Below are 15,409 nucleotides of genomic sequence, written 5' to 3'. Positions count from 1 at the left end.
GCCCGTCCCCCGCTCCTACAGCTTGGAAATCACCCGAGCTGTCTTCAGATTCGTCTGGGGATCCAAGATGGAGCGGGTGAGACGGACCGTCATGCACAAGTCCCTGGACAACGGGGGCAAGAACGTCCCCAATGTCGCCCTCACCCTGATGGCCAGCTTCATGTGTGGCTGCATCAGGTTGTGTGTAGAACCCAGGTATGTGGGTACCAAGTACCACTATGTGCCCAGGTTCTACTTGTCACCCTGGCTACGAAGGATGGGTCTGGCCCCACTCCCGCGCAACGCCCCAGTCAGCCGGTCGTTGCCTCCATACCTGTCCTTCGTAGAAAAGTTCTTCCAGGAGAACACCTTTGACCACAGGGCCATCAGGCAGTGGTCGGCACGTAGTGTCCTGCAGGCACTGCAGGAGAAGGACGTGATGGACACAGTGGGGTGGTTCCCTGAGCAGACCGTCCAGTTCATCTGGCAAAATGCCTCATCGCCAGATCTCACCAACAGGCACCAAGACCTCACCTGGCTGGTGGTGAGAGGGGCCCTCCCAGTCAGAGCCCTCCTGTACGCCCGGAACGTCGTCTCCACACCCCACTGCCCACGGGAGGACTGCAGTGAGGAGGAGTCTGTGACCCACCTCTTTGCACACTGTCAGTTTGCAGAGAGGGTGTGGAGGAGGATGGACGGGCTAGTGTCACATTTCATCCCCAGCAGCTGCGTAACAGAGGACTCTCTAATCTACGGGCTGTTCCTGGGGACGCACGCAGAGACCAACTTCCGGTGCTGCTGGCAGATCATCAACTCGGTGAAAGATGCTCTTTGGTCGGCCCGAAACTTGATGATCTACCAGCACATGGAGATGTCCGTGGGAGAATACTGCCGACTGGCACATTCTCGGCTTGCAGGAGTACGTGCTGAGGGACGCACTGAAACTCGGTGCAGCTACCGCAAGGGTCCGGAGGGGAAGGACCACAGTTTAGGGTTCTTCTCCCGTGGGAGTGGGAGGGGTCGAGTGGCAGGGAGTATACCCCTCAACAATGATGTGGTAAGGTGAACCAACGGAGTGCCACGTGGGTGGCCAAAAGTATAGATATCTAGAGACTATAAGGGAAACGTATGTAAGGATTGAGAGTCATTGAATGGTTTATTGTAGATAATTTTATTTTTGAATAAAGTATATTTTGAAATTTTAAAAAAAATTTAGAGATACAGAACAGTAACAGGCCCCTCTGGCCCAAAGACCCTGCACTGCCCAGATACACCCATGTGACCAATCAATCTACTAATCTTGCATTTTTGTAGCGTGGGAGGAAGCAGGACCACCTAGAGGAAACCTACGCTGTCCTGGGGACAAGATATGAGCTCCTTAGAGACAGCAGTGGAATTGAACTCAGTTCGCTGGTGCTGTAATAGTGTTACACTAACCGTTACGCTTAAAATTTAGTAACAGACTACTATGGTTGATTGAAACTTGTTGCTGTGGCCAAGATGATCTTGTACAGTCAACGGTGTAAATGTACCACACTCGTGGAAAATGTTAGTTGGCCCATTGGTAAGTTCCGAGAGAGTACAGTGGAAATTTGAGGGGGAAAGGATTGGTTTTGCTTCTAACTGCTCACATTTCTGATCTGATCACCCTACTAGAGAGAACACTTTATCTGTTCCTACTCTATTTTATTCCTATATTATTTTAGTCAAAGAGAGGTAGATTTGTATCTATATAGCACCTCTGATGACCTCTACATTCCAAAACACTGTGATGTAATAAACACAGCAGCTATTTCATGAGCAACAAATTCCCACTAAATAGCAACGTGATACTGGCCAGATTAGCTGTATTAATGTGTTGGCAGAGAGACAAATGTTGATCAGGAAATCTGGGATGATTCCCCGGCTCCTCTTCAAAATAATATCATAGATTCTTTTATGTCCACCTGAAAGAACAAGACAAGATTACGTACAAATCATCCTCATAATTGAACCCATTTAGCCTATGTTTGGTTCTCATAACCTTCCATAAAAAAATTTAAACCACATCATTCTCTTTTCCTCTTCACCCACTCGGTCTAATTGCGATCTCTTTTGTGTCACCCTTCAAAGGTTTAGAGGTTGCAGTGGAGTGAGATGGGGGATGTGTGGAGATGAGAGTAGACAGGACAGTTTAATGGGTTTAAACACGAGATTCTGCAGATGCTGGAAATCTTGAGCAAAACACAAAATGCTGGAGGGGAATAAACAGTTGACATTTTGGGCTGAGACACTTAATCCTTATCAAAGAGCCTTAGTGATGCAGCATCAGTCTACGATGAAGCTGTTTCTTTTTAAGTGTTTTGACAAAGCTAAATGCTCAACCACCTGAAAAAAAAAGATCAATTTGATTGTTAAGCTAAATCCTATTAATTACACAAATGGCTCCCAAGGGAGTTGAAAATGCAACACTCTTTTCTTTCTTTTTAAATCTTTTTATTGAATAAGTATACAAAAAGGTAAACCATATAAACATTAATACAATGTTAAAATATAATAAAATTCCAGAAGGTATCAATACCAAAAAAAATACTACAATGTAATTTAAACATAAAAAACCAAGATAACGTAATAGTATACTAAATTTTATATATATATATATATCAATGGAAAAAAAAGAAAAAAAAACCCCCAAAAAAAAACCCACCGTGCAACTAACTAAAAGCAAAGCAAAGCAATGGGCTAACTTGAAACCAAACAGAGTTAAACTTAAAATCACGTCCTCAATCCCGACCTCCATTAAAAACAGTGAAAAAAAACAAGAAGGGTATATATTACATTAAATGAAAATATCAAATAAAAGGTCCCCAAATCTGTTCAAATTTAAATGAAGAATCATAAAGGTTACTTCTAATTTTCTCCAGATTCAAACATAAAATCGTCTGAGAGAACCAAAAAAAGGTAGTTGGAGCATTAAGCTCTTTCCAATGTTGTAAAATACATCTTTTCGCCATTAAAGTAAGAAATGCGATCATTCTACGGGCTGAAGGGGAAAGATTACCAGAAATTTTGGGAAGTCCAAAGATAGCAGTAATAGGGTGAGGAGAGATATCTATATTCAATACCTTAGAAATAATATTAAAAATATCTCTCCAAAAAGTTTCCAAAGTAGGACAAGACCAAAACATATGAGTTAAAGAGGCTATCTGCCCCGAACATCTATCACAAAAGGGATTAATATGCGAGTAAAAACGCGCTAACTTATCTTTGGACATATGTGCTCTATGAACCACTTTAAATTGAATTAGGGAATACGACACTCATGTTCATGTGTTTCATTTACCCAATTGTGCAGTTATAAAGTTTAAACTACAGTACTTGTTTTATATATGGTATTTTCATTTGCGGTGACCAAGGCAGCCTAGTTTTTAGACAAGTCTTTTGGTGGCTAAAATGTAAATATTCATTTTTAACTGGATTTCATTGAAGCAGCACAATAAAACAACTAAAAATATATTTAAAAGGTGTAGAATTAAATGAATGACAATGAATATTGATGCGCTGTTGTATCATGAACAGCAGCCAAGCTTGCCCTTGCCCAATGTCAGTTTCTAATGAGATATAGTGATCATGTAGGAATTTTATTTTCTGTTTCTATCCCATCCCTCACATAATTCAGAGATGCTGAGGCCAATTTGTACACCTTATTTGTTGGGTTGCATTGGATTAGCCAGCTAGAGCCTGGATCTGGAGCAAAATTTTTAAAACTGCTGATGCTGGAATCCAAAATCAAAACAGAAAATGCTGGAAGTACTTGGGCAGCACCTGTGGAAAGTGAAACAGAGTTAAAATTGCAGGTTGGAGATCCTTCCTCAAATCTGGGGAAAGGAGAAAACATGGCAGGCTGCAGTGGCCAAGTGGATAAGGCATTGGATTCCCTGCAGTTTGAACCCTGCTCACGGTGGATTTACACTTACAGTGAATCTTCATACAGAGGCGATGTTTTGGAAATCATCAGCTGTTTCTGGGTGTCCTTTGTCGTATTCACGGGCACAATGGGGGATGTGTGGGAATTTTTTTTTTTGTAGAGAGGAAATGAGTTCATGTTAAATTGCAGAGAGAGGCATAAGGCAGCCTTGGCTTTGTCTGTCAATAATATTCCCTTAGTCCTATCCATCCCTTACCCACCCTCTGTAACTTAACCTATTTGTTTTCTCTTGGCCACTTCTGATGTGTCTGCCCTGAGACATTAAATGTTTTTCTTTGTAAAGTCACAGGTATTTGCTACTTTTATTTGGATTTGGGGACTCCCTGGCACAGCAGTAGGTGTTGCCTTTACCCACTGAGCCACTCCAGAATATGTCCATTTTGTAAATTGCATTGCTGAGACATGAGTGTAATTGTTCTGTGTTAAAGCAGTGAAACAAAATGAATTTTGATTTTTCAGACGCTTTAAAAGAACAACTGGATGAATATGTAAAGCAGTTTCGGATAGTGAAAGTTATCCGGCAGGTGGAGAGGAAAGGATTAATAACTGCAAGGCTCCTGGGTGCCAGTGAGGCGACAGGAGAAGTGCTAACCTTTCTTGATGCTCACTGTAAGTATATTCCTGTGTCACTTCCCAATATTACATAGACAATTTAATGCAGACTGGGTATCCTGCCCAGAGGTGATCGTGTGGGTTTCCTCCCACGTTTCAATGACGTGCGGTTATGGTTAGTGAATTGTGGCCATGCTATGTTGGTGCCAGAAATGTGGCAAAACCTGCGGGGAACTGAATGCAAAAGTAGGGAGGTTTCATTTCATTTATACAACAGACTGGTGAGACACACCTGGAATACTGTGCACAGTATCGATGTCTGTAGTTAAGGAAGGATGTAGGTGTGTTGGAAGCAGTCTGTCGAAGGTTTACTGAACTGCAACCTGAAACGGATGGATTGCCTCACCAAGAAACATTGAATAGGTTGGGTTTGTATCTGCTGGAGTTTAGAGGAGTGGAAGGTCCTGAGGAGTCAGTGGACAATAGAGATGGAGAAATTGGGTTCTACTATCCTGCCTTTTTTTCCAGTATATAAACATCAAGTGAAATCTTATACCATCCATTCTCATATTAACCAGAAGGCATGATACTAGGTGTAGTTGCAGGATTCCTCTAAGGATGTGAAGGTTACAAGGAGAAAATGAATTACTGACAGTTGTGTAGATTTTCTGGGTGCTACAGATTAGAAGCAGCAGCCAAGGTGAAGCTTTGAGGTGTGAGAAGCAGTAAGGGAGGTGTCTATATGCTTAGAGACTTGTATTTTAACAGACAGATGTAAGGAGGTGCAAAAGAGGGCTGTGTGTTTCAGATATTTTCTCCCCATCCCCAAAAGAAACCATTTTCCTTGCCCAAAGAAATTGCTTGCAATGTGCTTGAGGTTGTAGAAGGTATAATGTAGATTTTTTTTTCTCTGCTTTGCTTCCCTTTCTCTAAAATCAGCAATATCAACAATATTGCCACTCCTCTCTCCTGCCCCACCCTTTATAGAGAGGACACCTAATTGTGTTTTGTTGTGCCGCCCACGTGATCAATTCTTAATCTCCTGGGCACGTCAACAAGCTGAGGTAGATGTGGGAAATGATCTCCCGGGGAGGACAAGTTATTCCTGTGGTTCAAGAAAGCCCAGGAATCAGTTCCCTGTTAGTTAGATATTGGTACATGTCACAAAGAAGACTTCAAAATGAGAAGAACTGTTAGGCTGATGGGTAAATAAGGCTATAAGATATAGGAGCAGAATTAGGCCATTTGGCCCATCGAGTCTGCTCCACCATTTCACCACAGCTGATCCATTTTCCTCCCAACCCCAGTCTCCTGCCTTCTCCCCTGACCAATCAAGAATCTATCAACCTGCCTTAAATGTACATAAAGACTTGTTCCCCACAGCTACCTGTAGCAATGAATTCCACAGATTCACTACTCCAGCTGTAGAAATTCCTCCTCATCTCCATTCTAAAAGGACGCCCCTCTATTCTGAGGCCATGTCCTCTGGTCTCAGACTCTTTCGCCACAGGAAACATCCTCTCCACATCCACTCTATCAAGGCCTTTCACCATTCAATAGGTTTCAATGAGGTCACCCCTCATTCTTCTGAATTCCAGTGAAGACAGGCACAGAGCCATCAAACACTCTTCATATGACAAACCGTTTAATCCTGGAAACATTTTTGTGAACCTCCTTTGAACCCTCTCCAATTTCAGCACATCCTTTCTAAGATAAGGGGCAAAACTGATCACAGTACTTCAAGTGAGGCCTCACCAGTGCTTTATAAAGTCTCAACATTACATCCTTGCTTTTATATTCTAGTCCTCTTGAAACGATTACTAACATCACATTTGCCTTACTCACCACTGACTCAACCGGCAAATTGACCTTGGGAATCCTGCACAAGGACTCCTAAATCCCATTACACCTCAGAATTTCATATTTTCTCTCCATTTAGTAAATAGTCAACCTTTTAATTTCTTCTACCAAAGTGTATGGTCATATACATCCTGACACTGTATTCCGCCTGCTTCTTCTTGCCCCCTTGTCCTGAACTAAGTCCTTCTGTAGCCTATTTCTTCAAAACTACCTGGCCCTCCACCTACCTTTGTATCAGCTGCAAACTTTGCAACAAAGCGATCAATTCCATCTTCCAAATCATTGACCTATATCATAAAAAGAATTGGTCCCAACTCAGACCCCTGTGGAACACCAATAGTCACCAGCAGCTAACCAGCAAAGGCTCCCTTCATTCCCACTCTTTGCCTCCTGCCAGTTGGCCACTGCTTTATCCATGCTAGAATCTTTCCTGTAATACCATGGGCTCATAGCTTGTTAAGCAGCCTCATGTGTGGCACCTTGTCAAAGGGCTTCTGAAAATCCAAGTACACAATATGAACTGACTCTCCTTTATCTATCCTGTTTGTTACTTCTTCAAAGACTTCCAACAGATTTGTCAGGTAAGATTTTCCCTCGAGGAAACTATGCTGACTACGGCCTATTTTTTTTATGTCCCTCCAAGTGTCCTGAGACCTCATCCTCAATAATGGACTCCAACATCTTCCCAACCACTGAGGTCAGACTAACTGGCCTATAGTTTCCTTTCTTCTGCCTCTCTTGGAAATGTAATCAGATTCCAATTTAATTCAGTTGACTGTAATGTTACCGAGGTGTAGCTTGTACTGATACCCTTAAGTTGTGAATGAATTCTAAATTTGTTCAATTAAATACCTGGATGAAAAAGTAGAAGGGTGGGTTAGTAGGTTTGCTGATGGGGGTGTTGTGGATAGTGTGCAGGGCTGTCAGCAGGACATCAACGATAGGATGCAAAACTGGGCTGAGAAGTGGCAGATGGAGTTCAACCCAGATAAGTGTGAAGTGGTTCATTTTGGTAGGTCAAATATGATGGCAGAATATAATATAAATGGTAAGACTCTTGGCAGTGTGGAGGATCTGAGAGAACTTGGGGTCCATGTTGATGGGACACTCAAAGATGCTGCTCAGGTTGACAGTGCTGTTAAGAAGGTGTATGGTGTGTTGGCATTCAACAACCGTGTGATTGAGTTCAAGAGCCGTGAAGTAATGTTACAGCTATATAGGACCCTGGTCAGACCCCGCTTGGAGTACTGTGTTCAGTTCTGGTCACCTCACTACAGGAAGGATGTGGAAAGGGTGCAGAGGAGATTGACAGGGATGTTGCCTGGATTGGAGGGCGTGCCTTATGGGAATAGGTTGAGTGAACTTGGCCTTTTCTCCTTGGATCGACGGAGGATGAGAGGTGACCTGATAGAGGTGTATAAGATGATGAGAGGCATTGATCGTGTGGTTAGTCAGAGGCTCTTTCCCAGGGCTGGAATGGCTAACACAAGAGGGCACAGTTTTAAGGTGCTTGGAAGTAGGTACTGAGGGGATGTCAGAGGTAAGTTTTGCCACACAGAGAGTGGTGGGTGCGTAGAATGTACTACCAGCGGTGGTGGAAGTGGATACAATAGGTTTTTTTAACAGCCTCTTAGATAGGTGCATGGAGCTTCGAAAAATAGAGGGCTCTGCGCTTGGGAAATTCTAGGCAGTTTCTAGAGTAGGTTACACGGTCAGCACAACATTGTCAGAATCAGGTTTAGAATTAGATTCATTGCGGGCTGAAGGGCCTGTAATGTACTGTAAATTTCTATGTTCCATGGTCTATGTAAATCACAGCTAGTATTTTGAAGACCAACAAATGAAACCCATTATCGTTATTAGCCGTTCCTGTTATTTCTGCATGTCTTTTTACCTGCAAAATTTAAAATGAATTGGAGTCAGGGTCTGACTTTGCAATAAAATTTGAGAAATTGTGCCCACCCTTTTATCAGCAGAGTGAAAGTGACCAACCCCTGAAAGTGGTTACACAAGTAGATAGAGAGGTAAATAAGGCATATGGCATGGTTGTCTTTGTAGTTCTGGGCACTGAGGAAAAAGAATTGGGAAGTCATGTTGCAGCTGTCTAAAACTTGGGTTAGGCTGTACTTAAAAGTATTGTGTGCAGTTCTAGTTGCCTCATTACTGGGAGGATGTTGAAGCTTCGGAGAGGGTACAAAAGAGGTTTACCAGGATGTTGCCTGGACAGCATGAGCTATAGCGAGGCGTTGGATAAAATTGGACTGCTTTCTCTGGGGCATCAGAGGCTAATAGAAATTGATAAAATTATAGATAGGATAGATGGCCAGAATAATTTTTATCCCCAGTGTAGAGATGTCAAAGACTAGATGTCCATTTAAGCTGAGAGGGATAAAGTTCAAAGGAGATGTGTGGGGCAATTTTTTTTTTACAGTGAGTGGTAAGTGGCGGAAATGGATATGGTAGAGATGTTTCTATTTATTTATGGACACCAGGCCCAACAAGCCCATGTTGTCCGATTACACCGATGTGATCAATTAACCTACTAACCCATACGTCTTTGGGATGTGGGAAGAAACCGGAGCACCCGGAGGAAATCCACGAGATCATGGGGAGAACGTACAAACCCTTTACAGACAGCAGTCAGACTGAACCTATTATGCTACCATGCCACTCATTGGAACTAATCTGTAAAGACTTTTAGATAAGCAAGTGTATATGCAGGGAATGTTGGAATGTGGATCCTGTGCAGGCAGAAGAAATGTAGTTGAACCTGGCAGTATGGTTGGCACAGATGACGTGGGGTGAAGGGCCTACATTTCTGTATTCTAATAGTAGAAGTTGAACATCAATGAAAATGAGCTTCTGCAGCATAGCACACCAACTGTTTCCTCATGGGAATTAGAAATTAACATTTGCCACTTTCATGATCAAATGTAGAATTTCAGAAAACTTTCCCTTTTGTTGTGTGCTTTTGATGCCATGGGAATCACAGTTGTTTTACATTGCCATTAATCAGACATCCCACCTCTCTCGGAAGTTCCGGGAGTCTCCCACATATTGATAGTGGCTCCCTGATGCCCGGAAATTATATACAATATCCAGAAATTGATTTTTTTAAGAGGGAGAACGAGCATCCTGATAGGTCTACTTAGCACAAAGAGAGACCAATCAGTTTTCTCTGTGGGCGGGCTTTACAGTCGACCTCAAAAATAATGACAGTGTTGCTCGCTGCACTGTTTGCAACAGTGATTTTTCTATTGCCCATGGTGGGTTAAAATGTAAAAGACATGTTGAGGTGAGTTTAACAGGTGTCATTCATTCATTAGCATAGCTAACACTATTTAAACTAGCAGGCTAGCTGCTAAGGGGCTACTCTGTTGATGTCCTACGTGATGAGGCCAAACTCCCTGTAGACTTGCTTAAAGTTGTAATAGAATAAACATGATAACATAAGTACATATTTTAATGTCACATTTTCTGCATATACCCAACTTGGTTTACAGATTAGACAAAATCACTAAACAAAGTATTACATACACCCTTGGAGGTCAACCGGGGGGTGGGGGGGGGAATATCGGGTTGCGGGGGCCGGGGATGCTACCTCCCTGAAATGGTGGTGCTAGCTCCCTGAAATGAGTTTTTACAGGGTTCGATGTCTATATTAACTGAGCCAGAAAACTATTCTAGATTCAGATGTAGGGCACTGTGACTAACATTGGTCATTAGCAAAATTTATTAAATATGTTGACAGTTCAATGAAGAAAAACAGAGTAATGTCAATTTGAAAGAGCTGTGCAGAAACCAAACTCTGGACCGGAAAATGTCTGGGTTACCCTTGGCTGATGCAATGCGGTGGAGGGAGAAAATGAGGAAGTAACTGTCTAGAAGGGCAGAAGTTGTCGAACTACATCTAAAGGAACTTGTCCAGGAAGTGAGACTATGGAAGGAAGGCAGTTGATTGGGATTACAGAGAAACCAGTTTTGTCAGTAACAAAACCTGGCAGATGGATTAGATAGGCAAATCTGAAACAAAAACAGAACATGTTGGCAATACTTTCAGTAGGCTGATAATATCTGTGGAGGAAGAAAGAGAACTGATGTTTCCAACGTGTTTTGTTTGTTATACAGCTCTCTGGTTTGGCTTATCTGCATGCCAACAATATTGCTTTCTGGAAATGGAGAAAGAAAGATTGGAGATGGGGAAAATTCGTTTGCTTAAGGTTTACATAAAAGTATTTTCTAATCTCTCAATATTTAGGTGAGTGCTTTGGTGGCTGGTTGGAACCTTTGCTGGGAAGAATAGCTGAAAATTACACTGCTGTGGTGAGCCCAGACATCACCACCATTGATCTTAATACATTTGAGGTGTCCAAACCAGTCCAGTATGAAAGACACCACAACCGCGGTAACTTTGACTGGAGTTTGTCATTTGGATGGGAAGCTCTTCCACCTCATGAAATAGCAAGAAGAAAAGATGAAACGTATCCCATCAAGTGAGTGTTTTTTGTGTTTATTGACTTTTTGCATTCAATACCTTGCGTGCAAAATGGAATGGTACACCCAAGGATTGTTAAATTGTTTTTTAAAAAAAGGATTGATAACCTGTAGAATTGTTAAAAGCACAGAGGTAGGCCACTTGGCCCATTGGGTTCCTGTTAGCTCCTTTGTAGATTAATTTATTCTTAACTAATTTCTCTGTTCTTGTGCAGAGCCCTGTAAATTATTCTCAAGAGCCCACTTATTTATTTATTTTGAAAACACTGGATCAGTTCTGTTTCACCATCATTTTAAGGCAACGAGTCTAATCATAGTCATCCATTAGTTTGCATCCCCAATGTCGCTTTTTGTTTTGTCTTTTATCTCTGTCCACTGGTCTCTGAAACACCACAGTGGTTACTATCGTGTTCTACAGTGCCAGTGATCAGAAAATGGGGGTTCAATTCCCTCCACTGTCTGTCAGGTGTTTGTACATTTTTCCTGTAACTGCGCGGGTTTCCCCTGGTGCTCCCATTTTCTCCTACATTCCAGAAAGACATACAGGTTAGGGTTAGTAAGTTGCAGGCATGCTATGTTGGTACCAGAAGCAGGGAGACATTTGCAGGCTGCCTCCAGCACATCCTTGGGCTAAGTTGGTTGTTGACACAAATGATGCATTTCACTGAATAATTTGATGTACATATGACAAATAAAGCTAATCTTTAAAAAAAAAATCCTCTTAAATAATGCTACATCTAAGCCAGCTGTGATCTTGTACACTTTTAGAAAATCTCTTCAGAACTTTCTATGCTCTGAGAAGCACAACAGCAACTTTTCCATTCTAACCCAGTAGCTGAATTCCAGTAAAACTTTTCCACATCCTCTTGGGGCTCTGCACAACACTCTGATGGTATATTGTGGTGACAGTGTATTCAAGTTGGGGTCCAATAATAGTTCAACGTAACCTCCTTGTTTTTTTTTACCTGGTGCTTCTATTTAAGAAACCTAGAATCCACACGCCTTGCTGAACATTCTCAGAATCCTGCCACTATCAAAAAAACATTGCACATATACAGCCAGGATCTCCTGTCCTTTAGAACGGTCACTTTATTTATATTTCTCATAATTTATTACCCATACTGCCAGGCCAGCTTATTTATGTCCTCCTGCAGGCCCACTCTTAGGTTAATTCCTAATGGCCAGCCCCCAGCTGTCCTATGCGCATTGTATCCTAGCCTACCAGTGTTGCCAAACACTGCAGAACAAAGTTCCATCGGTATGATGAGTGACAGGAGAATCCAGAGGTGAAAGAATAATCTGCTAAATCATTACACCAACAGAGCAGCAACTGGTTCTCATAGACGTCAAAAATCTCTCTTGTACAATATATCAAAAAATAGTGACATTGTTACTGCGTGAGAATGCTTCACTTGGACAGGATGCCACATTTTAGTGGTGGCTTAATGGAGTCAGTGCCCTTATTTCACCCTATGTCATTTATATTTAAAAAAAATCCATTTCTCTGACCAACAAGGGAGAGGTCTTTTTTTAAACTTTTTTTGCCCCAGACATTGTGCATGAAGAATGGGAAATTTTGCAAGGTACCGTGGGTAATGGGTGGGGTAGCTTGGCATCTGGGAACATTGAACCATGGTTCAAGAAGAGACTGGTGCCGATGAACATGAGGGGGTGGGGGGGCATCAACAAATGACAAGACAGAGGAAAAGTCCATAAATCATCAAGTATCTTTCACTGTACACTTATCTACACTTCAAAGTGGTCGCTGAGATAAACCCATTGCAGAGGTCAAAAATGTGGTTGTGGTTGAAGCTTGCTTGACTCTTAACCTCTGCGGGTTTTCCTTGCTTTTTAAGTAAATGGATGGTGTATTGACACTTGTTCCCACCCATACCTTACAGGCTATAATTATCAAAATAATTACTGTACCAAAGAAATACAGCTGTGACGTTGCTGGGGTGAAATTGCACCAGAGTACAATCTTTTACTTGTATTAAATATTTTTAATTATATATTTTTCTGTATAACCTATTTTCCTCTTTTTGGCTGTGGGACAACTGTCTTTATTATAATTGTATGTAATCTGAAAAGCATGCCTTCCCCATAATAGTTGATTTTTAATTTGATTTCAAGTGAATATTAGAACCAAAGGCAAAGAAATTTTTTAAAATGGCAAGTGTGAGGATGGTACTGGGACCAACCACAAGAAATGTTAGTGGCCTTTGAGGAGTAAATCTGTCTGATATACCACGCTATTGATGGAGCAAGCCTCATTTGTGAAGGTCCAAGCTAATGTGGGATAATGTTTGGGAAATGTGGATATGGTTTGGGGGGGGGTGGGTGGAGTGGTTCAGGGTGCAAGGAGATGATCAGCAAACAACTTCAGGAGCTGCCAGAGTCATGCATGTTAGTGAAGCCTTTTGATATTGCTGGCAACTTTCTTGCTGTGATTTTGTAACTAGTTTTAATAACCTGTCTTTGAGGAGCAATTCTGATTCCTATCATTTCCAGTTTGAAAGATTGGCCAAAATGACACTTGTATGATGCTGTTTTTTTTTCTCTCTCCCTAAACTTTGTTTCCAAGGATAATAATTTAACTAATGAGTTGAAGATTTTCAGGCTGAGTCCGAATTTGCCAGGAAATTTTACCATTTGTAATGATGCACTTCTTGTAAAAGGAGAGGGGCCAGAGGAGGTTCACAATAATAATCCTAGAATAAAAGGGTTAACATATGAGGAACACTTGATGGCTCTGGGTCTGTACTCACTTGAAATTAAAAGAATGGTGGTGGCGGGGGTGGGGGGGAAATGTCCTTGAACCCTACTGAATCTTGAAAGGCCAAGATAGAGTGGATGTGAAGAGGATGTTTCCAATAGTGGGAAACTCTGGGACCAGGGGACACAGCCTCAGAATAGAAGCATGTCCTTCTAGAATGGAGATGAGGAGGAATTCCTTTAGCCAGAGGGCGGTGAATCTGTGGAAGTCATTGACACAGGTGGCTGTGGAAGTTAAGTCATTGGGTATATTTAAAGCAGATGTTGATAAGTTCTTGATTAGTAAGGGCATCAAAAGTTATGGGCAGAAAGCAGGAGAATGGGTTTGAGAGAGAAGATAAACCCACTATTATCAAATGGCGTAGTATACAGGATGGGCCAAATAACCTAATTGTGCTCCTATGTCTAATGGTCAAAAATGAGGAAACCACGGAAATAATGAACTTAGCACCGCGGTGATTTGCTCCACTCAGCTTTAAACTTGAACGACCTGACAAGTTTATTCTTGCCACTTGAGTTGCTAATGCACTCAATGTTGACTGCTAACTATTTTGTACTGCAGCTGGCTTTAAAATCGGGAGTAACATAGTAATGATTTTCGCTTATGGTACTTGTCTCTTGGCCTGAAAAACTTAGAGTTACATGAGGCTTTTCAAGCTGTGGAGCCTCACCCAGCAGTTATGAAAGAGTTTCATTTCCTTTTTCCATTTTATACAGTTCAAAGATCCCATCTTACCAGCTTTGCTATGCAAAACTTTTTTTTGGTTGATTGAAGATTATTCATTACCAGACTTTGGCCTCTTTGTGTAATAAGAAAATGAAAATTGCTGCAATGGCCTACACACCACATATCCATAAGTGATCTGAAAGGGAATTGGGCTTGATGTTTCTGATACTGTAGCCAGTGTGTGAACTAGTCTCACTATTACATAGCACTTCTACATGCCCCATGACTATGGGAGAAACCGGGTAGATTCTGATTCACCAATGTACCAAGATGTGAATCCATGGTTTAACTCCTTGTCTGTAGCAACGAGGGCCTCAGCAGTACTTCATTTCTGAGGCTGCAGACCATTGCTTTCTCTCACAGGGCTCCAAATCTCAAGTGTGATTATTTCATGAGACACAATGAGACTGGTTGATCAATGTCCACGGGATTGCTGGGGTGCTGCAAGTCAGTGTGAATTGTGATACTGAGGAACCAGTTATCACACTAATGGTCTGCCCTTTATCAAAGTGGTTTAATTTGGTCTTCTCTTTGATGTACTAACTTGGGTTGGCCCCTTTTTTTTTATCAAAATTCACTAAATTTGCTAATTGGCTGCAGTGCCCAGTTAAGGTCCTGGATCTTAACCTGGCATTTGGAGAAGCGCTTGCAGCACTTTGTTCTGTTTTTCACCATCCACAACTTGTCCATAAGTGAAAAGGGCAAGATGTATAGATTCTGCGACACTTCTGTGGAAAGGCAGTAGAGATTTTTTTGTTTGCTTTCTGATAAAGTTCTTGGGGAAAAAAACTTGAGTCAGTTTTCAGAAGCTGCAGCTCACCTGTCTTTTTATACTGCACCTAGATCTGTTTTCTGGCATTTCTGGTTTCACTTGGTTGCTGAACATTTCAGCTACTGGCTACAGTGTGTACACGATCCCTAACTCGTCACTGACCTTGCAATGCCAACGGTCCAGCAAATTACAGCGCAAATACAGCGCCACATGAATCAATAGCGCAAATACCCTCCATATCCATGAGCTGTCAGACACAGTGATGCAGCAAATTCAGGGCCAC

At 41.9% G+C, this 15,409-nt stretch overlaps 1 protein-coding gene across 3 annotated transcripts in view; it reads left to right on the top strand.

Annotated features, from left to right (window-relative positions):
• Positions 1-15,409, top strand: part of LOC134340142 (polypeptide N-acetylgalactosaminyltransferase 6-like) — an 82,802-nt gene that overhangs the window by 45,883 nt on the left and 21,510 nt on the right. For all 3 annotated transcript variants that reach the window (XM_063037036.1, XM_063037034.1, XM_063037035.1), the window contains 2 exons: positions 4,406-4,555; positions 10,617-10,851. In XM_063037036.1, the coding sequence (XP_062893106.1) occupies positions 4,406-4,555; positions 10,617-10,851 (385 nt within the window). The remainder of the gene's footprint in view (positions 1-4,405; positions 4,556-10,616; positions 10,852-15,409) is intronic.

The sequence above is a fragment of the Mobula hypostoma genome, chromosome X1 (assembly GCF_963921235.1).
Source record: "Mobula hypostoma chromosome X1, sMobHyp1.1, whole genome shotgun sequence".
NCBI classification, from domain to species: Eukaryota; Metazoa; Chordata; class Chondrichthyes; order Myliobatiformes; family Myliobatidae; genus Mobula; species Mobula hypostoma.
Note: the sequence above shows the minus strand (reverse complement) of the source record. Positions and strands in the feature narration are given on the sequence as shown.